This window comes from Sparus aurata, chromosome 7 (assembly GCF_900880675.1).
Source record: "Sparus aurata chromosome 7, fSpaAur1.1, whole genome shotgun sequence".
Classification (NCBI taxonomy): domain Eukaryota; kingdom Metazoa; phylum Chordata; class Actinopteri; order Spariformes; family Sparidae; genus Sparus; species Sparus aurata.
Window position 1 is genome coordinate 9,996,697 of NC_044193.1, and position 27,574 is coordinate 10,024,270.

The 27,574-nt window shown below is 40.1% G+C and overlaps 4 protein-coding genes across 6 annotated transcripts; 3 read left to right on the top strand and 1 right to left on the bottom strand.

Moving 5' to 3' along the window:
* The first annotated feature begins 590 nt into the window (after window positions 1–590).
* On the top strand, window positions 591–3,627 carry lmod3 (leiomodin 3 (fetal)). Its single transcript, XM_030421940.1, has 3 exons — window positions 591–1,191; window positions 1,344–2,951; window positions 3,141–3,627. Exons 1-3 carry the CDS (start codon window positions 904–906, stop codon window positions 3,186–3,188), a joined length of 1,944 nt encoding a protein of 647 aa, XP_030277800.1. The 5' UTR covers window positions 591–903; the 3' UTR covers window positions 3,189–3,627.
* A 334-nt stretch (window positions 3,628–3,961) lies between these two features.
* On the bottom strand, window positions 3,962–9,839 carry LOC115584489 (PRA1 family protein 3). Its single transcript, XM_030421945.1, has 3 exons — window positions 9,491–9,839; window positions 8,536–8,753; window positions 3,962–5,428 (listed from the first exon to the last, which is right to left on the bottom strand). The coding sequence occupies exons 1-3, from the start codon at window positions 9,670–9,672 to the stop codon at window positions 5,250–5,252; spliced, it is 579 nt and encodes a 192-aa protein (XP_030277805.1). The 5' UTR covers window positions 9,673–9,839; the 3' UTR covers window positions 3,962–5,249.
* Window positions 9,840–10,358: 519 nt separating this feature from the next.
* On the top strand, window positions 10,359–16,890 carry LOC115584488 (NEDD8-activating enzyme E1 catalytic subunit-like). 3 transcript variants are annotated; one of them, XM_030421941.1, is made up of 18 exons: window positions 10,359–10,451; window positions 10,553–10,591; window positions 12,217–12,340; window positions 12,450–12,530; window positions 12,615–12,697; window positions 12,907–12,987; window positions 13,279–13,322; window positions 13,408–13,472; window positions 13,581–13,736; window positions 14,200–14,302; window positions 14,407–14,517; window positions 14,689–14,742; window positions 15,652–15,688; window positions 15,779–15,860; window positions 15,955–16,055; window positions 16,131–16,194; window positions 16,296–16,350; window positions 16,460–16,890. In XM_030421941.1, exons 1-18 carry the CDS (start codon window positions 10,432–10,434, stop codon window positions 16,546–16,548), a joined length of 1,389 nt encoding a protein of 462 aa, XP_030277801.1. In that variant the 5' UTR covers window positions 10,359–10,431; the 3' UTR covers window positions 16,549–16,890. The 3 variants fall into 3 exon arrangements, with proteins under 3 accessions (XP_030277801.1, XP_030277803.1, XP_030277804.1); XM_030421944.1 differs by having other exon boundaries at window positions 10,429–10,451; window positions 10,553–10,615; XM_030421943.1 differs by lacking the exon at window positions 10,553–10,591 and having other exon boundaries at window positions 10,387–10,485.
* A 1,627-nt stretch (window positions 16,891–18,517) lies between these two features.
* LOC115585351 (chemokine-like protein TAFA-2) lies at window positions 18,518–25,557 on the top strand. The gene is made up of 5 exons (XM_030423661.1): window positions 18,518–18,930; window positions 20,316–20,435; window positions 22,371–22,526; window positions 22,765–22,889; window positions 25,306–25,557. Exons 1-5 carry the CDS (start codon window positions 18,906–18,908, stop codon window positions 25,315–25,317), a joined length of 438 nt encoding a protein of 145 aa, XP_030279521.1. The 5' UTR covers window positions 18,518–18,905; the 3' UTR covers window positions 25,318–25,557.
* The last annotated feature ends 2,017 nt before the right edge of the window (window positions 25,558–27,574 follow it).

Genomic DNA, 27,574 nt, shown 5'->3' on the forward strand with positions numbered 1-27,574 from the left:
GCGAAATGTTAACGAGTTGTCAGATTGCAACCTGGAAATAGAAGAAACTAGAGTGTAAAGTAAGTGTTACGTAGGCTGTCTCGTCTGCTGTCAGAACGTTAGCTAGCTAGCATACATTCTGTGATACAGCCAGTGAGAAAATAAAAGTTCATCCTGTGTGATAATGAACTGTAAAATATTTCAAGTATGACACCCGTCAGCAGATTTCCGCATCCACAATGTTTACTCATTTGCTACAGCCTTGTTGAATAAGCATATTTCCCGAAATGTCACACTGATCTGATGAGGTTTTTAATTTCCTTTATAAATAAACTGTGAATTCTCCGGGCCCAGTGGTCTGTGTATCAGACTGTGCCTTGAGTAATGATCTAAAAAAAGTCAGACAGAAGACATGTCTTCTCTTTAACTGTTAATATCCATTTCCCTTAACAGTCTAGCCGTTCTGGTCGACTCGTATTTTTGTTGTGCAACACTTTAGCAGCTATATCTTCTGTAAAGCTCTGAAAGATGGGGAGGAGCTGTGAGCAATGCAGACTTAACCGCCCCTGAACGCCCCTGCCAGCCCTGTGAAAACGGCCCACCTGCTGCTGTCAGTCCAACACTTTCCTTTGCCTGAAGCAACTGTCATCCCAAAAGATCCTGACGGCTGGGCCAGCTGGGAGCAGGGGCTGAAAGAAGAATGTGAGCTTGTCTTTCCCCTGCTTGTACCTTAAATATCTTCCATGCAATTCACAGGGTTTAATTTTAGGCTCCACATGAGGCAGGGGCAAACAGTTTGCGGCTGCGGTAGAGGTTGGAGGCAGTTTGATCGGTCCTGAGTCATAGTTTAGACAGACGTTATCCTTCCTTTTAATATCAGCAAAAAAAAAAAAAGACGTAAAGAAGACGCTACACAACGCAAACATGTCAGACAGTAGAGACCTCGATGATCTCAACGAAGAGGACATCGATGAGGATGAAATCCTTGCTATGCTCTCGCCCGAGGAGCTTAAGGAGCTCCAGAGTGAGATGGATGTTATTATCGCCCCAGACGAGAGTGTACCGGTCGGACAGAGACAGAAGGACCAGACGGAGAAGCCTCCAACAGGGTCGTTCGATCACAGATCCCTGGTTGACTACCTCTACTGGGAGAAAGAGTCCAAACGTATGGTTGAGGAAGAAAGAGTGCCCGCTACTCTGCTGCCCAGTGAGGTAAGAGGTGAACCTCTCAATAGTTCGTGTACAGATCAATTAGAAACAATAAAACCTAGAGTTCTGAAATGTTACTGGCAGAATGAAAAATAAAAGCAGTGTGTGGGGAAGACCGGTGGAATAACCTTGGTCTGGTTTGTTGTTGTCATCAGAAAACGTTGAGGGAGGAAGCTGAAAATAAAGAAGAAGAAGAAAAAACCAAAGAAGCAGAATATGAAGTGTATGAAGTGATAGAGGAAATCATTGAGGAAGACGCTGTAGATGGTACGGATGGAGAGGAAATTGTAGAGGAAATCATCGAGGAAATCATTGAGGAGGTTGATGAAACGGACAAAGTGGTGGATGTGAAAGCTGAGAAAGAGACGCCATCACATGTGAGCACAGACAAAGATGAAAATACAGATGAACATTTTGAGCCTCCGGACAACAACACAGAAAAAGCCCCAGAAAACCAGACAGATGACAATCAGCCATCTTCGGATACAAAGGAGAAGAGTGAGAGCTCAGCCCCAGAACAAAGCACATCACAAGTTGAAGAGAAAGAGGAAATTAAAACCACTGACTCTGTGCATCCTAAAGAGGCACCAGAGGAGCCCGAGACAAATGAGAGTAATGATAAGCTCCCACCGAAAGAGGAGAGGAAAATTAACAAATTAAAAATTCCAAAGCTGGCACTCAACAATGTAAAAATGACATCGAGACCCTCAGGAAATGAGACAAACTTGGATTCGACACTCGACAAAATCCGCAAAAACAACCCGTCCATCACTGATGTGAACCTCAACAACATAGAAAACATTCCCAAAGAGATGCTGCTGGACTACGTCAACGCCTTGAAGAAGAACAAACATGTGAAAACCTTCAGCATAGCCAACACCGGCGTCGATGAAAACATAGCGTTCAATCTGGCCAACATGTTGCGGGAGAATCGCAGCATCGCGACTCTCAACATCGAGTCCAACTTTATAACAGGGAAGGGCATCGTCGCCATCATCCGCTGCCTCCAGTTCAACGAGACTCTCACGGAGCTGCGTTTCCACAACCAGAGGCACATGCTAGGTCATCACGCAGAGATGGAGATCTCACGCTTGCTCAAGGCCAACAACACCCTCCTGAAGATGGGCTACCACTTTGAGCTGCCGGGGCCCAGGATGGTGGTGACCAACCTGTTAACCAGGAACCTTGACCGGCAGAGGCAGCTGAGGAAGGAGGAGACGAAGCAGCAGCAACTGAAGGAGCGGAAGGAGCTGATGCAGATGTATGAGAACACTCTAAATCTGCCTCCTGGTTTACTTGAGATGCTTGGGTACATACCACCTCTAGAACTCCTCCAGCAGCACGGACTCGTCCCACCCTCGACGAAACTCAGCACCGTACCTGAAACACACCAGGAGGAAGAACGACCCGAGCCTCGGAAGCAGTTCAAACACAAAAGCCCCACCAGACAACCTAGTGCCGAACCAACAAGCCCAATAAGGGACGTCCAGTTGAAGAGGACTCCAAAGAAGCGTGACCCTTTCCTGGATCTGGACCCGAGGGATAACAAAAGATCAGAGAGGGCGAGTTTCCAACTGAGGAAGACTCCCAAAGTGAGGGCGGCAGGCAGTGAAGAAACGACAGACGAAAGACCGAACCTGAGCGAGATGATTAAGACTCTGAAGCCCATCCCTCGCAGGCGAGTGCCGCCAAAGGTCGATCTTACACCCCGGGATCAGCTCCTAAAAGAGATCAAACAGAGCAATGTCGCCTATCTAAAAGCGGTGAGTATCCCAGATTTTTTTACGATGGGAACCCTCGAGTTGGGACCTAAACCTGGACCCTATGTTTCGAAGTTTTGGTGTGTAAATGATTCATACTTAAGAGTTTTGGAACACCCTGCATCCTGTTAAGATCATCTTCTACAGAAATCCAAGTTATCTTTCCACTGTTTCCTTTGTCTTTGCTTGCAGGTGCCGCTCCCTAAAGTCCTGGAATCAAGTGAAACGAGTCTCTTCTGAAGCTGCATTTTCACCACCTGTTTGCTTTCAACACACTGTCTATTTATTTAACACATATTTGAAATTAGTCACTCTAAAAGCTTCTCAAATGAACTTCGCAAAACAAGCGAGCTGTGCTTTCATCACACATGATAATATAAGCAAGGTGTCGTTCCACTCTCGTGTTTTTTCTCTCACTAAATTGTGGCCGTTGTCTTTAGGAATAAAGGAATGTCTTTCTACATTAAAATGTATTTGAAATGTCTTCTGTCATTTGCTATCTTTAAAAAACACAGAGCACGGTTTAAAATATCATTAGAGGACTTGTGTTTATTGTCCAAATATATGCCATGTTTATGAGAGTTTGTGCCATAAAGTAGATTTTTAAGATTACTTTGTTTGCAGCTTGGAGCAAACCTGTGCAATATATTTGCATTTCGCTATAAAAACTCCTCTACTCTGCTCAGGGTTTTTCCTTCTCTGCCTCTTTGTTTATTAGCAAAATGAAATGCTGTGATGCAACGCTATCAGTGTCAAACTAAATAGATCCCAAGTGAATCATTATAGTACTCCCAGGTTCTGATTATTAGGGGAAAAGATTTGAAAAACAACAAATTGTTCTATCTTGTTTTCTCTGGCATGGATGGTGGTGGAGTGTAATTAGTAAAATTGAATTGAATGACATTGTGTATAGCCCTGGAGGGGATCTACAATTCATGACAAGAACAACTTAACTGTGATAAAAACACACAGCTATATATTCACACTGGTACTCAATTGAAAAGACTGCAACATAAATCAGGTTATCTTTATTTGTCTTTTTGGTTTTTTTTAATCGAGGACAGCCATGTTTTCTTCAAGTTCTGTGATTTGACCACTTTTCAAGAATGAAAAGTCACATGAAAACACATGATATAGCATCCATATAACAAACAAACCATCTCTGAACTGCCATTTGTGAAGGTAGCATGCACAAACCGCAATCAATGTGCACTTGTGAGAAACGACAGGAAACAATGGCTCTTACTATCAGGATTAGCAGTATAAAATGAACACTGACATTACAGGTGGTTAAATTTAATTTTTTTTTTCTAATAAGGAAAAAGGGATTTGATTCCAACAGCGGACGTGGAAAAATAGCACATCAATGAATTAAAGTTAATAATTTACTATTTTGTCTCATTGCCAGACGCATGTACTCTGCATCCTGCAGCCAGTGCACATTTCTGCATGCTATATTATGATAAAAGACAACAAACATGTACATATCATGACATAATATTCAAACAATAAAGCTGCACTTGCCATTCACTTTTTTTCAATATTGCATAGCTGTGATCAGAAGGGATACACTCAGGCCAGCCTGTATGGGTCAGGAACTGTGTGAGAAGAGGAATCGTTTAACACAAGTTTCGTTAATCAGGCCATAAAACTACATCTCCACAAGAAGCAAACTGGTCTCCGATCAGTATTCATATAGCTCCTGAAGTGACAAGATGGGAGTTATTGCTGTCTAATAAAGCAGTTAACAGTTCACTGGGTGTCGGTGGCTGCATCTTGGGAATGTGGTTCTACTCGCTGAGAACAAAATGAAATATGCTTGTTTTGAGGTAGCAAACTGAGATAATTAGTTTCCTTCTACAATTGGCATCAAACAACTGCATTAGACATTATGTTTAGACATTTCGTTTTGCTTTGCTGAAATAAATACTCAGTCGTCGCGTGGAACAAAGTGCGTTATCCGACATAGGAAATGATTTGTTTTTGGAATATCTTTTGACACAGGAATGGTCAAACCTTTGGTGACTTTTAATTGCCTAATACCTTCAAACATCCAATCTGTGCTGTGATTGTGCAAATCTTGTTATAATGTTAGTTTCCATCTGTACACTTTAGATTGTGTAAAACTAACACAAATGTAAGAAAATAAAGTAAACCAAAATGGATACAGAGGAGAAATACAAAAGGAAACAAAACTGTAACTCAACATGTAAAAAACCTGACACATGGGGCGACGCGATGGAAATTTTAATCCAAACTGTACGACACTAATTTTCCTTGGCACACTGCTGGATAAACTCCTTATTCCTTGTTCAGTTTGCTTTCAATGAAATCCTGAATCTTGTTCATTTTCTCCTCCTGCTGATCCAGGAGGTCCATGATGACGCCCATGGGGGTTTTCTTCAGCCCGACGCCCTCGATCTTGTTCTCCAGTCTGTTCTTCATGTTGCGCAGTCTCAGAGAGGCATGGATCAGGATTACTACAGGGGGAAAAAAAAACAACATGAAGTTGTTCATATTTTTTTTCATTAAATGTGAAAAATAAAAAGTAAAAAATGTCAAGTTGTCTTCAAGTTGATGCGACATTTTAATTTGGAGTTGATCTCGGAAAACATAACGTGATACTGTCGCAGCTCAGACTTTGAAGCAGGTGTAAGGAGTGGCATATCTTTTATTCCCATGTCGAGCAGATAGTGAACGCATTACATCAGCCAGTAAATGTAGTTCTGTCCAAATCAACAACCCATAGCAACCCGTCAACACGGGCGGCAGTGGGCAAGCCTCCTGGGAGGCGATCAAACTGTCTCATCTATCCCTCGTGATGTTAGAGCTGCTACATTTGTTCTAACGATCCAACCCATCAATTATCTAAACCACTCTGCTGTCGGTCTGACTCGAAAAGGCATTCAGAGAGCCGAGGCAAAACACAAAACTATACCTCTAGACGAAGTCATAGCTCACCCCGCAATGCTGACTTTATTTTACAACCCATGACCGAATACACATCAGTAACTCTGTACATGCTGTTCTATCCTACAGTGAGTCAGAGTGAGAGAGTTTGGAAAAACTTGTTCACAGAAAACCTCAGATATGCATCCCTGAGTGACTCACCAGCCCCCTTTAGAAGTTATCACAGTGTAAAGCCAACAAGTGATTGCAATATACTGTAGGGAACACAAGTTTACTTCACATGAGAGTGGAGAACACTACTTCTATATTGAGAATAAATATATTTGTAAATCTGCTGAATTCAAAGTAAAATAACCGTTCCTAACCTCGGATCATGAAGCTTTACAGTTAGCAGATCTTTTGCATTTTTGTGTCAAAATGATAGACACAGAAAATGATGTGTGTTTGATGACTAAATCTAATTTACAAGAGCCGAGCCTTTATATTGCCAGTGGGAGTGTGACTTGTTGGAAGTGAACCAAAAATGACTGACAGCTTAATTTCCCCATGTTCTGTTATGTAACGTACATGGCTTTCAATTACCAGGTGAAGCGGCAACAGGTGAGGTTAGAACAACATTGGCAAAAACATTTTGTCCTCAGCAGAACAAAGTTAAGCTTGGGCGTTCATTATTGATACTGGAAGATGCAGTTTAACGAAAAAGAAAAAAAAAAGAAAACATCTTAGCACAACAGCATTCTGTGACTGGAATTCCAGATTCATATAGTAACAAAAAACCCATCTGGCGAAATCTGAGTGTCAAAATTACTGTAATGGCTGGAAAGTTTTTACTAAATTATTACAAATCCATCATAAGAAAGTGAGATTAGCAAGTAAGTCAAACCTCTGGATTAATCTCAGAGAAGTACTATGTCTAATTCCTTTTTCCCAGGATGGCACATGCATGGCTTGCCAAGAGGAAGGGTTGGGCGGGGAAGAAAAAAAGTCTGTTGTAAAGCTCAATTAAAAATTTCATATGGCCCTAATCCTTTTCAGGAACAGATGAAAACACTCCCTTGTACACTTATTCTCTACTCCCTATATAATGACAAAGTCAATAACTTATTCTATAGTGGGCATTAAATTCAGATTTGCAGCCTTACGTGACTCATCATCACCGTGAGTCAGCACTGGGTAGAGTGAAAAGGCCTGATTCATGGTGGGTTGATAGACACTGACTGTTGCTGGACAGATAATAAAGAGCATGGACATGTTTTCAATTTACGCTTAAAAAATGTTCCAGTCATCTCCATGGTAACCAGATGCTATTCTCCAACCACTTTCGACAACCCCAATCTCATTGTGCTACAAAACATGATGCTGTCTGGACCGTAACAAAAATTCTCCAGTTGTTCGACATGAATTCGGTGTCATGCAACACTTCATGGACAAAAACACATCATTCTTGTCAAGCGTCCTACCGTAAATCTGTCTTTATGTACACATAAATAAAATGTGATACACTGCATTGTGAGATTGTTAAGTGCACATGGACACTACTATTTTCATTTGATTGTGGGGATTTTTCTAGGGCTCAGTATACTGCATAAACTTTACCTGGAATTGGGAGTAGGCCTGGGCAATAATGAAAACAATATTGAGATAATTTTAGGCTAAATCGCCATACACAATATACATCTCAGTATTTTCACATATTTTTAAAAGCACTTTTAAATGCTAGGATGGGGCAAAAATCTAATATCACAATATTTTCGACCAAATATCTTGGTATCGGTATGAGACAAAAAGGATTATGACTAGCACTTCAACAATATATTCACACAGTGAGATTTTAATAAGATGATAAATGATCAGCAGCAGCTTGGACATATATAGTCTCATATATCTGTAGCATTATTTATTATTCTGTATATGTGAATAAATTCTAGTAGAATGTACATTTATTATATATTTGTTTTGTTTTTGTTCTTACTTATATATAGTTTGCATTATTATCATTATCATTATTATTGTTATTATTCTTTTCTGCTTATTCTGGACTTTAAATGGGAGCAGCTGCAACGCAAGCAATTTCCCCTCGGGGGCCAATAAAGTATTACTGATTCTGATTCAGACTCTGATATCACAATAATGATTTAGTATCGATATATTGCCAAGCTCTAGTTAAACTACCTCAGTTTGTGCATACCGTAGTGTGACAATTAATAGCTCTGCTGGCTAGACTGTGTTTCTTAAACTTATCTTCTGTTCATACTCTTAAATTCTACTTTTACATTTTCTTTTTTATACTATTTTATCATATGTTGCATTTGGATTTTATATGTATCATATAAACTATGTCTACATTTCCCTCAGGATCAATAAAGAATCTATCTATCTATCTATCTATCTATCTATCTATCTATCTATCTATCTGTTTGTCTTTTCTGTGTTTATTTCATGTTCTGTGCTCTCGTCTTGGATATGTTTTCAACAGCAAACATCTCAGAACTAACTGCTAGTTCTAAGTAGACTCAAGCTTTTATTTTTTTAAGACTGTGGCGCAATGGGTAAATAGGGTCTCCAAATTAACGATGACATGTATACACTTTGAAATAATATCGTGAAAAGAAAAAAAAAACACAGTTAATTTGTATGTAAGCTGGACTGTGATCCTGTGGAATACACTGACACTTACACAGCAAAGGGAAGGTGATTCCAAAGATGAAGACCAGGACACCGCCAAACAGAGACAGCACGAAGTAACTGGTGACCATAACCCCGGCGACAAACAGAGTGGGGTTCTTCTTCTTGAAGTTCTTGACGATGGCCTTGTTCTCTCCTGCCCACACTGAGCCCATGAAGATCAGAGCCACCACAGATCCTCCCAGAAACATGCCAAAGGGGTTCAGGAACCTGAAAATTGGAACATGAAAAATGACAAGCTGTGCAGACATGCCATTGTTTTTGTGTTTGTTTTCTCCAAAACAGCACAACCTACTGGTGGCAAGAACAACAATAACAGTGATTGGTGTAAAACCATAAGAGGGCAGACGCTTGCAGTCAGGCCTGTACTCATGATTTCCACTACATCATCCTCTGTTTACGGAAAACAATCAAACCAGCTTGATATGTTCAAAAAACAAGTCAAACCAGCAGCACTGATATATGACCGCAGGAGCCACAGATTTAATGTAGCATCTGTGATTTTTCATGAGCACTTTACATGAAGATCAGTAACCCGTTACTTTTAGGATTAAAACACCGTTTCCGTTTACGTTGACAGCTGGAAGGGCTAGCATACATTTTAAGCTAGCAGCGTGAAAAGTTGCCGTTTGCGCACATATTTGTTGTTGCTTTTTTTAGCTAGCAGCGTTATTTTTATGGAAAGTCGCTGTTGGTAGAAAGATATTTAACTAGAAATACATGTGTTTCTGTTATTAAGTGGGGGGCGAGCAAGGTAGATAAATGTCTAAAAGGCTGAGGCTACGACAGAGTTACAGCGCCTCAGAGGCTGGCACAACAATGCCCACCATTTACACAGAAATAGCCTGCGTAGTCATGATGGGTGTGGGTCGAAGGTATGCAGGCTAATTAAACACAGAGCCAGAGATGCTAGCCTGTCTCTGCGTTAGCATCCTGGTAGAACTTACCCGACGATGAGGAAAACCAGCAGAGCCAAGGCGAAATAATTCGTCTGGTAGTACATCAAATTACTGATGACTCTGTTGTTCCACTTTGCTAAATCTCCGAACTCCGGTTTGGTGAACCGGTCCGTCCCGGGGAAGAAGTCATCCCACGGTCTGAGGGGTGCCAGCTCCATCTTGGTTGCCATGTCTTCAACGTGTCGGGGAGCCAAAAGCAAACACAAACATACCCACACACACCACACGCGCTGCGTAATATTATGACAGGTCAGCTGATCACCTCTGAGTTTGGAGGAGGAGGAAGGGATTATAAAGTCGCTCAAAATCTCGCGATGGTTAAATCCTCGGGGAAGTGTTCGAGGTGTCAGATATGCGTAGTTGAATGCGCAGCCACACATTTAATCATAATGTATATATTTTTTTTAAATAAAAACACTTAGGCCAGGAGAGTTATTTGAATAACAATGGAGGCATTGAAAGAAACCACAACTGACATATTAATTTTGACAAATAGAAATTATTGATGTCACAACCAGGGCTGCCACAATAACTGGTATTAAAAAAAATAACTGCATTATCATTAATCATTTTGGCCACTATTATCATCCTATGAAAATCTGATAACCTGACAACCATATTACATACAGGTAAATTTAAATATTTTTTTTCTGTAAACACATTTGAAAGTATGACTTCCTCTCAGAAACTGAGAAGAGAAGTCTAGGTTAAAAAATATATATAAATATTTTAAAAGTTTATCATGAATTTTACTAAATCACAGTCAATATTATCAGTAAATGGTGCATAAATATCATACAAAGACATTTCAACATATCTGATGGAGCAATAACATATACTTTCCCTATATGCGCACTTGGCACTTCGTTGCGCAGCTTTGATCCTCGGGAACACATCAGTCACAATCGAGGACATGGGACCCTGAAAGTATGGCGGATGCCGAGGAGCCGTAAGTCTCAATGGACAGAAAATACCAATTAATGGTAGTTAAACGCTCGCCTTTGTCGTTAACCCGGCATGCTTGAACCCCGTTTTATTTTGTTCTTCCAGGGAGAAGAAAAGAAGGCGAATAGAGGACCTGACTCAGAAGTTAGTGACGAATGCTAAATAAAGGTCTCTGACTGGCAGCAGGTTTGCGTTGCACTGTGAGCAGCGACTGCTGGGCCAGGAGACATGACAACAAAGACTTTTAACAGGAGACACTCTTAATAACCCAGTTAGCTGTTTGTACAGTGCATCAATTCACTAAACGTACAGTGACAAACCTAATGCAGAGAGCCTGCATTGCACCAATCCTGCAATGATTAGCACACTGTGTACCTATTCATGCTAATCATGAGAGGGTTCCTCAAAATGTACTCAAATTGGGAAGTGTCAATAAAGTTAATTCAAACAAGACAATAATGCATTCAAGTAAACACTTATGAGTGTGCTGTAATGTCCCACAATGCAATGCAGCCGGAAAGCTAAAAAAAAAAAGAGGATGTGAAACAATATTGGTTGAAAGAGCTCCTCTGTCTTCCTATTCTATGAAGACAAGTATACTGTGTAGTGCATACTTTGAACAATTATTATATGGTATGTAATTGGGAGACAGCATATGATAGTGAAGTCACTGAGCTGTCATTTTTTATTAATCTGGGTTCCTGATTTTTAAGCCCACGATCCATCAATAGAAATTACTTCTACTTTGTGTCTATTAACGAATATCCATATGTTGTGAGATGTTTTTTCTAAGAAGGCTTTCTTCTCATACTGTATGTTAATATTTTTTAGAGACTTCAAGAAAAAAAGGTGAAGAATTCTGTATATTATTTTCTACTGAGGTAATCCTCTTGTGGCCCCTTAGGTCAATCTCTTAAAGGGGCACTGTGTAGTTTTGGAGAAGAAATTACATGTATTTTTTCCATAAATTCATAAACAAGCTGTTCTCAGGGGAAAATTAGGTCCCCATAACACTGTTGGAAGCTAAAAAAAGTGTGAGGGTCCACTGAATATAAACAAAAAAAATCTGTATGAAATTGTGTTTCCCTATTAGGTCAGTTTGTTTATTCAGTCATGAAAACAAAAAGATTTTGTTTATTCAGTCTGTTTAGGCATAAATCAATCAATTTGTGAAGATCCTGGGAAACCACTGGACTACCAGACAGTCAAAGACCATAAGACAACAGTCTTGAGAAAATAATAGAGATCAGGGCTGGGTGATTTGAATAATGTTTAGGCTATATCACATTCTTAACATTTTGGGAATCTGATAAACAGCGCCTAATGAATGCTAAAACTTGGTGACAAAATCATGTATTTTGATCAAAAACCTCTATCAGTGTTACTACAAAATATAACTTAGTACTTTCACAACATATTAACACAATTAGATTTTTGAGTGCAGTATCACAGTCATTTTACTGAAATATAGCCTTTAAAACCAGGCAAAGACACCATCTGAGACATGTTATCATATAACGATATCTAGAATCTAAGACAAGATATAATTTCATGTCACAATAACAATATAATGTCGATATATTGCTCAGCCCTAATGGAGGTTTGCCTTCTCCACACATTTCTCTGGAAAATTCTCACCTGGAAAACTACAAATATATAATGAAATACGGGATAGATTCCTTTAGAAGAGAGATAAGTAGGGAGATGTGTACTAATTTAAGACGTCCAGTAGTACAAGTTTACTGTATCTTGATGTACTGTGTGTCCAGAATGGCTGTAGATGGTGGACACAGGGACGGTGGTTGCGACTGGGATGGCCGGTGGAATCATGTGAGGAAGTTTTTGGAGAGACCCGGCCCGTTTACCCATCCTGACTTTGAGCCGAGCACTGAGGTAGGCACTATAAATCTACAGCTTTACGCTGTCCAGTTATAGTTCCAGATATTTCAAGTCCCGGTAGATTTTGTATCCTTTAAATATTGTGGTGTTTCTGTCATCTCAGTCTTTGCAGTTCTTGTTGGAAACATGTAAGATTCTGGTCATTGGTGCAGGAGGACTTGGATGTGAACTTCTCAAAGATCTGGTAGGATATTACTGATCTATGTTATATTAATGTCTTCAAACTGCCTCTTTCTATAAGTTCTCACATAGTCTTGTTGTGTTTTAGGCCCTGTCTGGATTTCGCCTTATTCATGTGGTTGACATGGACACAATTGATGTGTCAAACCTGAACAGACAGTTTCTCTTCAGGTGTGTTCGACCTCTATTTCATGTGGAGATACTTTACCTTCCTTTTAATGATGACGCTGGAATAGTCTCATTGCTCATAAATAACATGTCATGGTCCCTGTTGCCAAGTGAAATATATTTTCCTCTAGGTGATTCTAGTACCATAGCAATTTAAATCAGATATTCAGCATCTCCAGTGCTGTATAATAATGTTATATGCATCCATTTAGACCCAAAGATGTTGGACGTCCAAAGGCTGAAGTGGCTGCCGACTTCATCAACAGTCGTATCCCTGGATGTAAAGTTGTCCCGTATCCTTTGCAGCAACAGTTTTTACAGTTGAAAAACAACTCTGGTTTAGTTCATGTTCTGTTTCGACCCTCGGACCTTATTAAAGATCAAGGTTTTTGATCTAAAAGAAAGCCTGAGGTCCAAAACATCATTGGATTGAAAGTGTGCCACACTGTCTTTTACTGTCTAGGCCACGTCCAGCGATTAACATCCAGTCATTACAGCCATTAGTGTGTGGTGGTACTGTTATAGTAGTTTACATTGTGTAAAATATGTTGACCGTGATTTTATTCCTTATTTTAAACACGCAGTCACTTTAAAAAGATCCAAGACTTCGATGACTCGTTCTACAGACGTAAGTGCATCATTACTTGATCTATGCATCATCAGAGCTTACCAATGATGCACCTCAGAGGTTTAACATGCTCCGCTCTTTGCAGAGTTCCACATCATCGTCTGCGGACTGGACTCCATCATTGCCAGACGCTGGATGAACGGGATGCTGGTAGGTTAAGATACATGTGATTTCCTTTCTTGCCTCACAGTTTGCCTTCAAATTGTACCTTGTATAAATCTAATCTGTGGTGTGATACGATGGCGTTGATTTCTCTAGATATCTCTGCTGAGTTATGAAGACGGAGTCCTAGATCCCAGCTCCATTATTCCCCTCATCGATGGAGGAACAGAGGGCTTCAAAGGAAACGCCCGTGTGATTCTGCCAGGCATGACAGCATGCATCGACTGCACACTGGAGCTGTACCCACCACAGGTCAATTATATTTGAGCTATTTGTCACTGATTTTAAGAAATAATAAATATACAAACTTTCACAGCAGCTTTAGTGGATGAATGATGTGACAGAAATGTTAATCAGCCAATTAAGCTTTGACAGCAGCTTTCACATCTGCTGTTTAACTATTTGGTGTTAGAAAGCATGTGTGTTGCACTAAAGATGATGTTTGACATTACCATCTGTAGCTGCAGCTGTTTATTTGGTGAAAGAAAAGACGTGGGTCATAAACATACGCAGTGATAACTACCAGAGTGAACAGAAGTAGCACCAGAAAATGAGAGAAAAATGAAGAAAGAAGAGATGACGTGCAAAACCAGCACGGCAATTACTATTATGACCCTAATATCTTCCGAAACACAAAGTATAAACATAACAGAACAGAGAAATGGCCTCCAGTGTCCCTTTAAATTCATTTATGCTTGACTTTTACCATTCACAGATTAATTTCCCCATGTGCACCATTGCATCGATGCCCAGGCTACCAGAACATTGCATTGAATATGCCAGAATCTTGCAGTGGCCCAAAGAAAAGCCATTTGGAGGTAAGCTTAAATACTCGCATCCTTCGTCCTTCCTTTAACACATCGAGTCATTAACCTTTACGTCTGTGTTTATTATTTGAATAATGAGTCGTCTTCTCTACTAGAAACCAGCCTAGATGGAGACAATCCAGAGCACATCCAGTGGGTGTTTGAAAGAGCCCAGGAAAGAGCTGCAGAGTTCAGCATTACAGGCGTGACGTACAGACTCACTCAAGGTGAACATGTGAATTAAGATATAAATAGTTCAACGCTGATGTGGTTCGTCTTTTGGTGGAACTGATACATTTCTCACCATGATAACGCACAGCTGTCATGTTCACAGTATCTACAGTAGTGTGCTGGAATTTAACGCTAGTTTTTTTTGTTTTGTTTTTTTTGTGCCACAGGAGTAGTGAAGAGGATCATTCCTGCTGTTGCATCAACTAATGCTGTCATCGCTGGTATGTAATCTCAAAAGTTTCTTAGGCAGTAGCTGCTGGTGTGCAGAGGTGTTGTGCTTTTGGCTCACAAACCTTGGTAGAAACCAAACATTTTAGAATTATTGATAAATCATAATAAGGTTTTTAAGGAAAGAAAGATTGATTCTACACCTTTCTACAAGCTTTAAATATTTTTTTTCTTTTCGACACAAAAATGTTATCAATATGACCTTTAAATATAAAAAGAATTGGACCCTTGGTGTGTCTTTGTTACTGTTACCACACCGCTAAAGCTAGCTGATACAAGGAGTGGTTTTGCCACTTGATAATGTGTTTTTTTTTAAAACCAGGAGTCTCTAATTTTATGCAGAAGTAAATAAAACAGACCTCATATTTCTAACCAATGAACGCTTATTTTGTCGACAAAAATTAGTGGTGCAAGCAGCGTTTATCACCTACAACTAGCTAGCTACAAAAATGCTAATTTTGGAGTTGGTTGAAAACTCTGTCTCAAGTTGAGTTTTCAATTTTTCAAGCCCCCTCTTTTGAAATCAATAATTATGTTAAAAAGTCTCTAATAATAAAAACTGGACTAAAACAGTATAGCTGAAACTTCCATGCAAGCGGTTGTCATCTTTGCTAGTTGATGATCCATGTAGAGTACATTAAAAAGAAACAGCAATGTTTTTGTATTACGGGTTTAATCAGCTCTTGTATTATAGTGCAGAATTTCAAAGATTTTATCCAAATTAGTTCCAACATCACCACGTTCTGATGCCCTCAATGTACTTAAATATGTCTGGACAAAAGGCAAAAAAACCCCAAACAAAATATCGTTCACACTCACTTGTTAATTTGTAATGATTTGTTGTACTTTGTATTGTATTCACATAACTACACCTACTGTAATTTTGTCTTTGTTTTCCATAGCTACCTGTGCCACAGAGGTTTTTAAAATTGCTACAAGGTGAGAATGGAAAAAAAAACGTAATCTTTCATCCCAATTATCTGCTTTTTTCCAAATGAACATTACTAAACATCAGATTTTATTTTGCAGTGCATATATTCCTTTAAATAACTACCTGGTCTTTAATGACGTGGACGGACTGTACAGCTACACTTTTGAAGCTGAACGAAAGGTTTGTTGTTCCCTGATTGTTCTCAGCTGTAACCACCATTAACCGCCATACAGAGAACAACCAGCTGTCTCTTTTATCATCTCTGACCCCGCAGGAGAACTGCTCAGCCTGCAGCCAGGTGCCTCAGGATCTCCAGTTCCCTCCCTCTGCCAAATTACAGGAGGTTTTAGAGTACCTCACGGAGAGCGCCTCTCTGTGAGTACCCCCGATCAGATAATATGTAACTGAAAAACTGATGATTAGAATCTAATTGTGTAAAATGTCTTCCAGACAAATGAAATCCCCGGCCATCACCACAACTCTGGAGGGGAAGAATAAGACGCTGTACTTGCAGGTAATATACCGTATTTAATGTTTGAAACTTCTGCAAGGTGTTTGGTCACCTGCATTTAATCAGAAAATAACAATGAAACTATAATTACAATGTCATTCCAGTCTGTTAAATCCATTGAGGAGCGAACCAGGCCAAACCTCTGCAAGACTTTGAAAGGTAATAACAAGATGCCCTCGAATCATTTCCGGTCCGTCCAAAGTGACCCTTTATCTACTGACATTCACAATAACATACGTGTCATATGTTTTTTTTTCCTCTGCTGCAGAGCTGGGCTTGTCTGACGGACAGGAGCTGGCTGTGGCCGACATCACTACGCCCCAGACGGTTCTCTTCAAGCTCAATTTCACCACCTGAACATTCATTACAGCACACAGCACTGATGTCAGATTGACTGCATCTGAATGCAAACTAGGTCTTGCATCACACGCTTCCTGTGATGTTGCAGTAGCACATTTGATATGATGTAAATAAGATGAGTAACGTCTCGCTTGTGGGATTGGAGCGGGTGTCCTATGAAAACTGGGTCGTTTAACAACGTTGTTTTTTCTATTAGTAATGTTGTTTACTTCATTGTTTATTTGTCCCGTGTTGAGCTGTATCGTAACTATTTCCGTGTCAATCGAAACGAGAATTATTATGTGCACTGTGCTCTAATAAAGTTTTATTATCATGATGTTGCAGAGGAAGCCTCTTCCACCAGACGTGTTGTGTCATCTTCACTTAAGAGCAGCAGGGCAGCCTCACTGTTTATCCTTGAAGGGTATCAAAAGCAACTGGATTAAACCCACAACCCGTGAAAACATCCCATTAAAACAGGCGAGAATTGGTAGGAAGTCTTATTAAATTAAAATAAAGATTGTAACAGAATATTGAGCAAACATGATATTATTATAAAATAATGTAAATTATAATGTTTCATGTGACATTCTTAAAGTAATAGTCCCAACATTTTGATAAAGCAACCTTATTTATTTTGCATTAAGGATCAACACATGTTTCAGTTGAACATGGATCTGTAACCAGTCCAGCTTTACATACACCTGTTAAAGCATTTATTTTAAAGGATATTTCGACCAATTTTACAAACTAAAGTGTGTGTACAGGCCTTGAGGACTTCTTCTTCTATGTGAATAAAAATAGAATAAAGCCTTTTGTGGCACCAGAAGAAGCTGTGTGTAATAAATTGCCTCCAGTGATGAGACTTGCTAAGTTGCCTTGTGGGTAATGCGGGCACTGCGTACTTAAAAGTAAGAAAAATGTGGAATGTAAAAGGCAATATCTGTTTTTAGTGTGCAGGTTTTGATCATTTGTTTGTAAACTGTCTATAATGAGTCAAATGCTGCATTCTCCTCGGACGGTCCCACATCCGACTTCATTGTGAATCAGCTGTTTCCAGTATTTGAATGACGAGGAAGAGAAAAGGAAACAACACAATGACGATGGCAGAAGTTTTTTAACTTCAGCGTCATATGACGGCAACCTGTGTACCAAAATTTTCTCCAACAATTCAAGTTGTTTTTCAGCTTTCACGTACATTTTCCCAATTGGAAGAATGTTTTTAGTATTATAGGTGTTCAAGACAAGCGCAGTAGACTGTTTCTTTTGTTAGTTTTGTTGCATTGTGGGTCATGTAGTCCACTGTTCGAGCACTGTTGGGCTCATTATTGACAGTTTGAAAACAAATGATCAAAACAATTAAGCAGAACCAGAGACATGGCCTTTATTAATCCTTCATTTGCAAAACCTGACGCCCCCATTGCCCACAATGCAACCTCACCAGCGAGTGACATCACTGGAGCCAATCAATCAGATGGCATGCAGCTTCCTCTGGAGCCACTAAAGGCCTTACACTACATATAAAATTGTAAAAAATTGGTGGAGCTAACCTTTAAATGAATCTCAGAGCTTTTCGGGAATCATTATTTCACTTTGCTGCCAGGCACTAATTGAATAATTTACATCTCAGCTTGACATTTTTGCCCCGAGTTGTGTGATCTTTTTAATTAAGCGTATTTGCAAATATTTATTTATGAGGGGGGGAAAACTTAACAGCTGTGAAAAATCTCACCTCTGCTGCGACAGAATAAATAGAATACATGTTTCCAAATATTACATCTTAAAGAAGACATAAAGCAGAAAAACACAGTCTCCTCCTGAGAAGCAAACAGACCACAGGACTGGGCCTGCACACGCAGTTTTTAAATCCTCTGATCACTTTAAGCTTCTTAGGGGCGCTAATGAAAGTGGTCGCATATTGTCCGGGGACAGACATCTGTTTCCGTCTTGATTAAGTTTTTAATTTTCCCGAACAGAAAGGAAGAAGCTGACATGCTTTGCTAATCGGAGTGATCCCGAGTGTGTTCACAGATCTCTCACATCTCCCGCAGCCCGAGAGCTACGGTGGCTGCAGAGGAGAGGAGAGGAGCTGAGGTGTGACACGGAGCGCACATTGTTGTTTTTTTTTTAAAATTTTATTATTGAGCTGTTAACTCTGTCAGCTGGAGCGTTATTTAGCAGCACGCGGGTGGTCTCGCGATTTTTTATTTTTGTTTTACTTTTTCTTCTTCTCGCTCACTCTCTCAATCGAGGCGGAGGAAACTTGAGAAACTGGAGGATCACATTTCCTGCAGAACTTTTTTTCCATTTTTGTTGAAACGATCGTCGCTTTGTATGCAGGATGAGCCAGATGGAGGCTTCAGCAGAGGCTCATCATGTCGATCAGTAACTTCAGCACAGGTGAGTGGTTGGGTATTTAAAATAGTGGGTTCAATCAATGTCAAAAGACTGTTTTTGAATGAACAGTGGCTTAAATTCTCTATTGAGCAAACTTCAACATGTCATATTTTGATATAAAACCTGTTATTTTGTATGCATATGTAAAGTATGTCAGGCAGAATCACTTATTGATCATTATATTTGCACTACATGGCATGTGTGTATAGATGTGTGTGTAACAGATGATATGTATGAAACAGTTATAAGAGTTTTGGCACAAACATGATGTTTATTATGTTTATTGCTGCCTATATCTCTGAATACGAATGTGGAACATGTGCTAAATCTTATTAGAGTTTATTTAAAACATGATTAATTTATTAGTCCAGACAGAAAATTATCAATAAATCAATAAATGATGATCAATAAATCTTCAATTTTCAAACAAAAGTGCCCAGTATTTGTTGTCTCCAGCCACTTACATGTCAGGATGTGCTGCCTTTTCTCTGTGTTTCACAATTTAAAGTTGAACGCCCTGATTTAAAAAAAAAAAACCCAACCCTTTATTTAAACAGGAATTACTGTCGTAGAGATTAAAAACAAACAAATCAAAACTTCTACAGCCAGATATCCTTTCCTCCAAGCCACTCAAAGGGGCACAAACTCGGAGATATTTACTTTTTCTATCGCTGAGTAAACAAGCTGTTCTCTGAGGAAAATAAGGTCCCCAGAACACTGTGAGAAGCTAGAAAGGTGGCAGGGCCCGCCACATATAAACAAAGTAAAACAGCGTGAAACTGTGTTGCCCTTTAAGGTCAGTTTGTTCATTCAGTCATGAAGACAGTGAGTTTGTTCATTCAGTTCGTCAACGTCACTAAAAATCCTTCTCATACATAGTGCACCTTTTAAAAATCACTGATATCGAATACATTTTTTAAAGCTGTGACTTAATGATTAACCGATGCTAGTCTCGTCGTCTTTTGCTGTAGCCTGACATAAAAAGTCCACGTCCCAGTTTATTATTTTTTCGGTGACTCATGTACAACTAGTTTTTCTTTTTCTTTTTTTTTTTTTGGGGGGGGGGGGGTGTTAACTTGTTTACAGCTGAAGAGGAAAACATGAGTCAGAAGTGCGTGTAAGGACCCACTCTCCTCTGCCTCCACAGATGCCTCTGATTGGGCTTTTATTGGCATTTCTTTGATTTGCCTTGGCTCAGCTTAGTGATGCGAGAGTCATAATTGAGCAAATGGATGCAGTGTTTTTTTTTTTTTTACGAAACCACATATCGAGAGTCGGGATGACATTAAAAGCATTTAATAAGCCATGTTATTTGGCTTTATCGTCACGCACTAGTGGTCTGATCCTAAGCGTGCTTGAAACCTCTTCCTTTTTTTCCCACCGTGCAGGCGAGATGAAGCTGAACATATTGGCTCGACCAATACACTGGGGCTTCCTGCTTCTTTGTATTGTGGGCTTCTGCAGCCAGCCAGTGTCCAGTGGCAACCAAAGCTCCCGAGGACAGACAGGTAGGTCTCAGACCCGACCAGGACCCGTCACACCCCCTGAGGGACTCATTATGGCTCCAGGTCACCAGCCTGGTCGCCCGGTGGAGAGTTCAGCGTGAGCGACGAGAACCTGAAACTCACTGCGCTTCTCATTAGAAAAAATTCATTACTTTTCTGCTCAGAACCTCGTAGTAGGGAAATGGATAACACACAGACAAGAACATTCATGTGAAGGTGCTGTGAAAGGGATTTGATTGGCCAAGTAATGATATCCAGCATGATGTGAGTGTTGCATAGGTGGAAGAACTGGGTAATTAATGAGTCAAAACAATGAGGAGACAGCTGAATGTGGAGCAGGCAGGAAGGAGCTGAGGGAGACCTGAGCCTGAGGCATTGCCTGCATTTAAATGTAAATAGTTACATGTAACTTTGTAAATTTCAAAAACGTATTCACAGATTTAGCAGACAACAATTTATATTTGCATTATAAGTAATAAAAATTGTTCGTTAAACATATTTGTGGTTTTCACAGTGAAAAATCTAACTTTTTCCTACTTTGATTTTATGTTTTTTTGTGTGATTTTAGGTCCATTGTGTTAATACAGTGTGTCAAAAATGAAAAAATAACTGTACAGTCACACATGTGAGGTTGTGCTGAAAAAAATTATACCAAACAAGGCAAGGTAAATAGTTTTAAAGGTGAAATATAATGGCAAAATCAAAAATAGTCAATTATACCCTGGAACCCCCCAGAGGGTTAAGATACTTTGCTTTGCTTAGGTGCCAGATTGATTTGAAAAGACATTACTTACACATTTTTTTTAAATTTATTTTTTTTATTCACCGTGCCTGCTCATCTACCACTCTGATTCTTCTCAAATGTAATCAATGAGCTCGGGCTTCCGGATACCTGGATTAGGCCAGAACAAGTTGTACGGAGACCTTATTAACACCGTCGACGTGCCGTCGAACTGAGTCACCCACATCAGACGTGGTGCTTTAGCTCAGCAGCCACAGCGAAGAGTTCAGCTTTAGAAAATGGCTTGAATTACATCCTTCACCTCAACTTTCCAGAGATTATTGGTTCTGTCCATTGAATGAATGCATAAACTACATTTCAACCTCTTTATATACCTCGAGTCTACGCGGTCCTATCCGCTGTTCCTCAACCGAGGGCTCAGGCTCCCTCCTCGGAGGTACTGTGAGATGATAAAAGAGTCAGGAAAGATAAAGAATATAATTGTGCCTCTGAGATATTATATTTAGTTGCCTTGTCAGGAGCCACAAGCTTTGTTTAATCTGGTTTAATCCGTTCCATTGCATCGCATTTCAGCCATTTTTATCAACATTAAACCGTAATATGAAAAGTTAAATAAATGTTGTTGAGCAAAATGTACAAAAGTCCAAGTGAAATGTAGTAAAAGTACCCCTGAATTGACCTTTCAGTACAGCACTTGCACAAATGTGCATATTTTAGATTAGTGACATGTTTCATTTTTTCTTTCAGTTCCGTTTTGATTGTCATCTGATTTCAAACCCCATCCTATTTAAGAATTGACCTTCTGGTTGATCGTGCAGCCAGCTAGACAGCTCAGTTCTGAATTAGAAATATTCATGCAACTCTTTTTCTCCTTATGTTTTTTTTTTAATTTTTTTTTTACCTGAGCTTTGTTGCTCCCCATTCTGTTGGAGGTTGAGTTTAAGTGTCAGCATGAGTCATCAGCGGGCCACTTGGTGGTGCTGTAGCTTTAGAAACATTGAAATCAGGCTTTGCTGACTGGCTCATCCTGAATGACTGTAACAAATAGACTACACCATTTAGATAAATGAACATCTAATAAAGCCAAGAAACGACTGCTGATGATCTTGAGAGGCTGAAGTGACTCAAGTTGCCTTTGCTCATATGCAAAATGTGAAAAAATTGTTCTGTTTTTGCCTCTAAATTCTCTTCCTCAGGGTCAAAGCAGGAGAGGACCGGGACTTGTGAAGTGGTTGCTGCTCATCGCTGCTGCAATAAGAACAAGATTGAAGAACGCTCTCAAACAGTCAAGTGCTCCTGCTTCCCTGGACAGGTGGCGGGGACAACAAGGGCGCTGCCCTCTTGTGTTGAAGGTAACATTACAGAGGCCCTCTTTTAACTCTCTTAACCAGACATTTCACGACCTGACATGAATATGTAATTCATCAAAGTAGAGTGAGGTTAGTCAGTTTCACCACAGTCCATGAATACTGAGACTTTCAAGGACCACATTGTGTTTTTTTTTTTCTTCTCCCCCTTCCAAACACATCTTTCAAGTCCTGTCTGTAAAGTGACCTTCCCCTGCGGTGTGCTTTTTCTTTTTTTTTTCAGCTGCTATTGTGCGTCAGAAGTGGTGGTGTAAGATGGAGCCCTGTCTTGAGGGGGAGGAGTGTCGAGTTCTCCCTGACCTCACCGGCTGGTCATGCATCTCCGGGAACAAAGTAAAGACCACAAAGGTGAGCAGAGTCCATGCATTAGTGTGAGTCACAGCGGCAGCACCTAGAACTGTACAGAGATACACACCACAGAATGGTTTCAGTTTAAAGACATGGTATTTATAGACGCTAAAAAACGCGCTCTTACGGTAAATCTTCTCCTTTTCATTGAATCGCTCCGATGCAAAACAGGGGCCGACAGCTTTTTTTTTTTTTTTTGAGTAAGCTCTGCTTTGATGCTAAAGGATTCCACAATCAAGCATAATCACTGCTCCCACTGGCCATATCAACCCTCTTGCTCTCCACAAGGCACAGTGGGCTCAGAAAACCTAATTCTATAATCTGTTGAATGATGGGGCCAAGAGGACAAACATGAAATAAGCTGTGAACTAATACTGAACACTAAAACCCATGTAATTAAATCTGACGGCCAAAAGAAACCCCACTACATTTTTAAAAAATGCAATTTTTTTTCACAAGTTGCCGGTTTCGTTGAACTGTTTAGTGTCTGAGATTCCTGGGGGAAACATTTATTATTTTTTTCAAGTGAAACAGGGGCAAGTTAGCGCTGGCAGCGTGCAGCCAGTGATCAAAAGATACCCAGCAGTCATGTGGTCCATCAGATTAAACTACTGAACAACAGAATGAAATAGAAACGAATGGGGATAGAAGACATGCTGGGATCTTTTAGTAATACCACAGTGGAGAAAATCTGTTGCAAATAAAAAAGTGCAGCATTAAAAAATTAAAGTAGCATTATAAATATATATCTTTATGTATATATTATAGCATTGAAATATACTTGCAGTATCAAGAGTAAAAGCACTATGCAGACTGGCCCATTTCAGAACAATCTATAATATATAATCAGTGTGACGCTAATTCTAATTATTTTTTGTATGCTGCTGCATAGCTTCTAATATCCCATATAGCAGAGATCAGTAGTCTTATTTAACGTTAAACTATAGTCGGTGATGGAAAGTAACTAGGTACATCTACTCAAGTCCTGTATTTTAGTACCATTTTAGAGGTATTTGTACATTCTGGAGGCAAATATTGGAAATTTGTACTCGACTACACTTATTTGATAACATTAGTTACTTTGCAGATCGCATGTTGCATCAGACCCAAAGTACATATTAATCTATTCCATCAGCAATAAGATAAAAAACAAAATAAAAAAAAAACAGAACAATGATTCCGCTAATTAGTAAGATGCTGAATATCGGATCCAGTAATCAGCCGGGCTGATAAACAGTCAGCTCCTAGAGTACAGTATATATGTACCTACATGCAAAATATGTGTATCATTTACTTTGACCTGTACCATTGACTTAAGTACATTAATTGGAGCACAAAGCGGTAGAGCCAGCGTCTTGTTATCGGAAGGTCTATGGTTCGTTTCCTCTGGTCTGCATGTCGAAGTGTCCTTGTTCAAGATACTGAACCCCAAAACTGCTCCTGATGTGCTGGTCGGCACTTTGCATGGCAGCCCATGCCATCAGTGTATGAATCCATGTATGAATTACTGTAAGGTGCTTTTTACTAAAGCGTTGGCTCAATGCCCTAAAATGTAAAATTACTTCTGTTAGTAATAATTACATTCTAGTCTTATGGGTGACGTTACTTTTACTCAAGTATGACTTCTGGGTACTTTTTACAATTTTTAGGCCTATATTACCTAAAAAATTGTGTGCACATTACTCGAGTCAATGTGCTTCATTCCTTTCCACCACTGGACGAGCATACGATTTACCTTTTCACTATGCCTGGAAGGGTGTCCGTAACAGAGGCAGGTTATCCTCTTGAAATTCTTGTTTTAAACAATAGGTCTTGATTTTGCAGAGAATTAAAAAAAAAAACTAAAAAACTGTTGGCTGACAGCTGTATTTGGCAGATTTTGAACCAGCATCAAGCAGAAGATAACAAGAAAAGGACTTGAGGATGACAAAAAACTAATGATTTTGACGAACATGACCCATCGAACGCAAGTTTGGCTAGTACTGACGGAGTCCCCTTAGAAAAGAGGACGTAGCTGCTCGAAGCTCTGGTGTAGTAGCATCTATGTTCCAGCCCTGATCACATTTTCTGCTAATGTGACTTAAAAGTAATGAAGTGCCTTGTGCTTTTTTTTTTTTCTTTAAATGTCACCCTGTTATTTCTGTAGGCAGTAAGCTAGTTAGCCGGGAACGCTAACAGCCGCACACGTTACTCAACACACACTTTTGTCCTTGTCCTTTAAGGTTGATAAAGGCTCTGAGAACACCGCCCTCCAAACGCTTGAGATATGGACAATATCTGAACCGAATGAAACACAAATAAATGTCATTATATCCCTCAGCTTTATCTTGTGTAAAACGTAAGTAATTGCGATGGAAATTGGCAAATCCATGTTGTTAATTTTTTTTTTTGCAATTTTACGCGCTCTCGTTTGCAGGTGGCACGGTAGCAGCAAGACGGAAGCTCCATCTGATCGGCACAAGCCCATCCCGGCCTGCAGCGGTTACCTTAACTAACACGGGACTCTGAGGATGGCGAACACCACCGTCAGACGGAGCAAAGAACAATATAGATTTAATTAGATATCTCCTGGAGGGGCTTTAAAACTGCAGGAACTCATTATTTTAATTTCTTTTGACTCCAACACAATTTTGGATGGGGTTAATCCCGCGGAGTGGACAATCTATTAGCAACTGACTTGAGATAAAACGATGCAGCACCTTTCCCACCCGCCCCTGACCCCCCCCCCCCCCGATCCAAACAGGCAGCTAATGCGAAAAAGTCTGTATCATTGTCTCAGCGCTTGATATGCTGAGCACATTGTGGTGCACTCAATCAAAGTTTGGATGGGACTGCTGGCAGACTCCTAAAAAGTGATTTTTTGTGGATTTTCAGGAGGCAGAATGCGAATCCAGCCATTGGCTTGTGACTCTCGCCGCAGATCAAAGCGGAAGACCACAAATACTGAGAAATTTATGATTATGCTGCATTTGTAGACAATGCTGTCCTGTCGACTTACTCGGAGCTTTGTAAAGAGGTCAGATCCCTTTGGACTACTCCTTACCACAAAGAGAGGCACGCCCGCATACACAAACATGCACAAAGGCTTTCTTTTTTTTTTCCAACTGGCTGGACGGAGCACCACCTGCAAGGCTGTGATGGCATGCACACAAGCACGAGGCTCTGATGCAAAACAAGGACTGTTTGAAATGCTAATCATGGGGAGAAAGGGGAGAGGGGAGAGGAGAGGAGCTTCTTCACTGTAGAGAGTATTTACATCATGCTTTTGTTTGTCTCTCTAAACCGAGTGCTCCTGTGGAGGGGAACTCCGATGCGAGCAGTGATGGGAAACATTTCTCCTGCCTTGAAGCGAGCGGCAGTCGCTACCAGAACAGAATGGTTACCGTTATTACTCCTTCATCAGCTGTCCTCTTCATGTGAATAATTTCTCCTTCCGGCCCCGCCCTGATCGCCTGTCTTCTGTCTCTCGAGTTCAGTCAGACACTTTGCATTTTTTACCTTTTGCAATGAGGAGACACTTGATGATAACACAAGTACACAAGCGTCTGCGAATCATCACATCTGAGGCGTCAGGCCCGTATGAGGGGCCTCGAGCTGCGCTAGTTGAGAGCAGCTGAATTTACATCGGTTTGCTCAACATCTGCTTAACGCAGTCATGCACTGTGATTGTTTTGGTCCGGACAAGATTCAACACTGAGGTGTTACGGGGGCCCAAAAATCATGTCAATTTAAAATCATATAATCATGATTTTTTTTATATTGGTTATTAGAAATGCCCTCCTCTAAATGGGTAATATCTTATACCATCTTATATAACCCACCAGGTGCTTGTCATGCAGCTGACAGCAGTATTATTGACAGGATCTACTACTTCATCTGACCCGGCAGTCAGATGAAGTAGGAAAATGTCACAAAAACGCACTGTTTACAAAAGAACTCAGGTAGGCCAACGATGGCACGCGCTCTCACCACAATTCTTAAGTATTATCTCGGAACAATCAGACTAAATGAAATGCTCAGCATCTATCTCCAGTTCACCTGCTTGAACCATTTTGTAAAGCGTCAAAACATTCCCTGCTTCTAACATCTCAGTTGTGATCTGCAGCTTTACTTTGTCTCACGTGATCGTTTACTGAACACTTTGGGCTTTAGGAAACTGTGAGAGGGGATTTGTCGACTTTCTCTGACAATCTTGAGACCAAACGGTCGAACCAAAAATCACAATAGCAGGTTAACTCTCAAAGACATAGAACAATCTTTGTGGCAATTTTGTATTAATTCTGTTTTCCGACCCTATTACGGCCGTCAACATCAAATACCATGCATCATTTGATTAAGGGGAACGTTATGTTTTAGTCTGGCTCATTTGAAAGTTTTACAGTTGTACGTTTGCTTTGTCCAAGAATGTATGAATGTAGAAAAAAAAAAAAAAACGCTTGCATTTTTTTTTTAATCTAGAGAGGTTATTAAAGGTTATTAAATCATAACAGTGACAGTGGACAACAACAGCAGCCTTGTTAAAACCATTGCCTGTTGGTCCGGAGGAAGAAACTACGTAGGTTTCCTTGACGAATCAGTGCTGCCGAATGAAAAGGCGTACGAAGTCCCTGAATGCCCAAACAATTTTACACAAGTTTTTAAAGCATTAGCAGTTCAAAATGCATTAAACATTTCAGAACAACTGA

What these genes read in the sequence shown, in the direction of transcription:
- LOC115585351 (XM_030423661.1), top strand. Translation starts at nt 18,906, where the DNA reads ATGTCGATCAGTAACTTCAGCACAG. An exon ending in GATCAGTAACTTCAGCACAG is followed by an intron (nt 18,931 to 20,315) that starts GTGAGTGGTTGG and finishes CCCACCGTGCAG; the next exon opens with GCGAGATGAAGCTGAACATA. An exon ending in AAGCTCCCGAGGACAGACAG is followed by an intron (nt 20,436 to 22,370) that starts GTAGGTCTCAGA and finishes TCTCTTCCTCAG; the next exon opens with GGTCAAAGCAGGAGAGGACC.
- lmod3 (XM_030421940.1), top strand. Translation starts at nt 904, where the DNA reads ATGTCAGACAGTAGAGACCTCGATGATCTCAACGAAGAGGACATCGAT. An exon ending in CTACTCTGCTGCCCAGTGAG is followed by an intron (nt 1,192 to 1,343) that starts GTAAGAGGTGAA and finishes TGTTGTCATCAG; the next exon opens with AAAACGTTGAGGGAGGAAGC. An exon ending in ATGTCGCCTATCTAAAAGCG is followed by an intron (nt 2,952 to 3,140) that starts GTGAGTATCCCA and finishes CTTTGCTTGCAG; the next exon opens with GTGCCGCTCCCTAAAGTCCT.
- LOC115584488 (XM_030421941.1), top strand. Translation starts at nt 10,432, where the DNA reads ATGGCGGATGCCGAGGAGCC. An exon ending in CGATGACTCGTTCTACAGAC is followed by an intron (nt 13,323 to 13,407) that starts GTAAGTGCATCA and finishes CGCTCTTTGCAG; the next exon opens with AGTTCCACATCATCGTCTGC. An exon ending in GTTTTTAAAATTGCTACAAG is followed by an intron (nt 15,689 to 15,778) that starts GTGAGAATGGAA and finishes TTTATTTTGCAG; the next exon opens with TGCATATATTCCTTTAAATA.
- LOC115584489 (XM_030421945.1), bottom strand. Translation starts at nt 9,672, where the DNA reads ATGGCAACCAAGATGGAGCTGGCACCCCTCAGACCGTGGGATGACTTC. An exon ending in CTGGTTTTCCTCATCGTCGG is followed by an intron (nt 8,754 to 9,490) that starts GTAAGTTCTACC and finishes TCCAATTTTCAG; the next exon opens with GTTCCTGAACCCCTTTGGCA. An exon ending in AATCACCTTCCCTTTGCTGT is followed by an intron (nt 5,429 to 8,535) that starts GTAAGTGTCAGT and finishes TTCCCCCTGTAG; the next exon opens with TAATCCTGATCCATGCCTCT.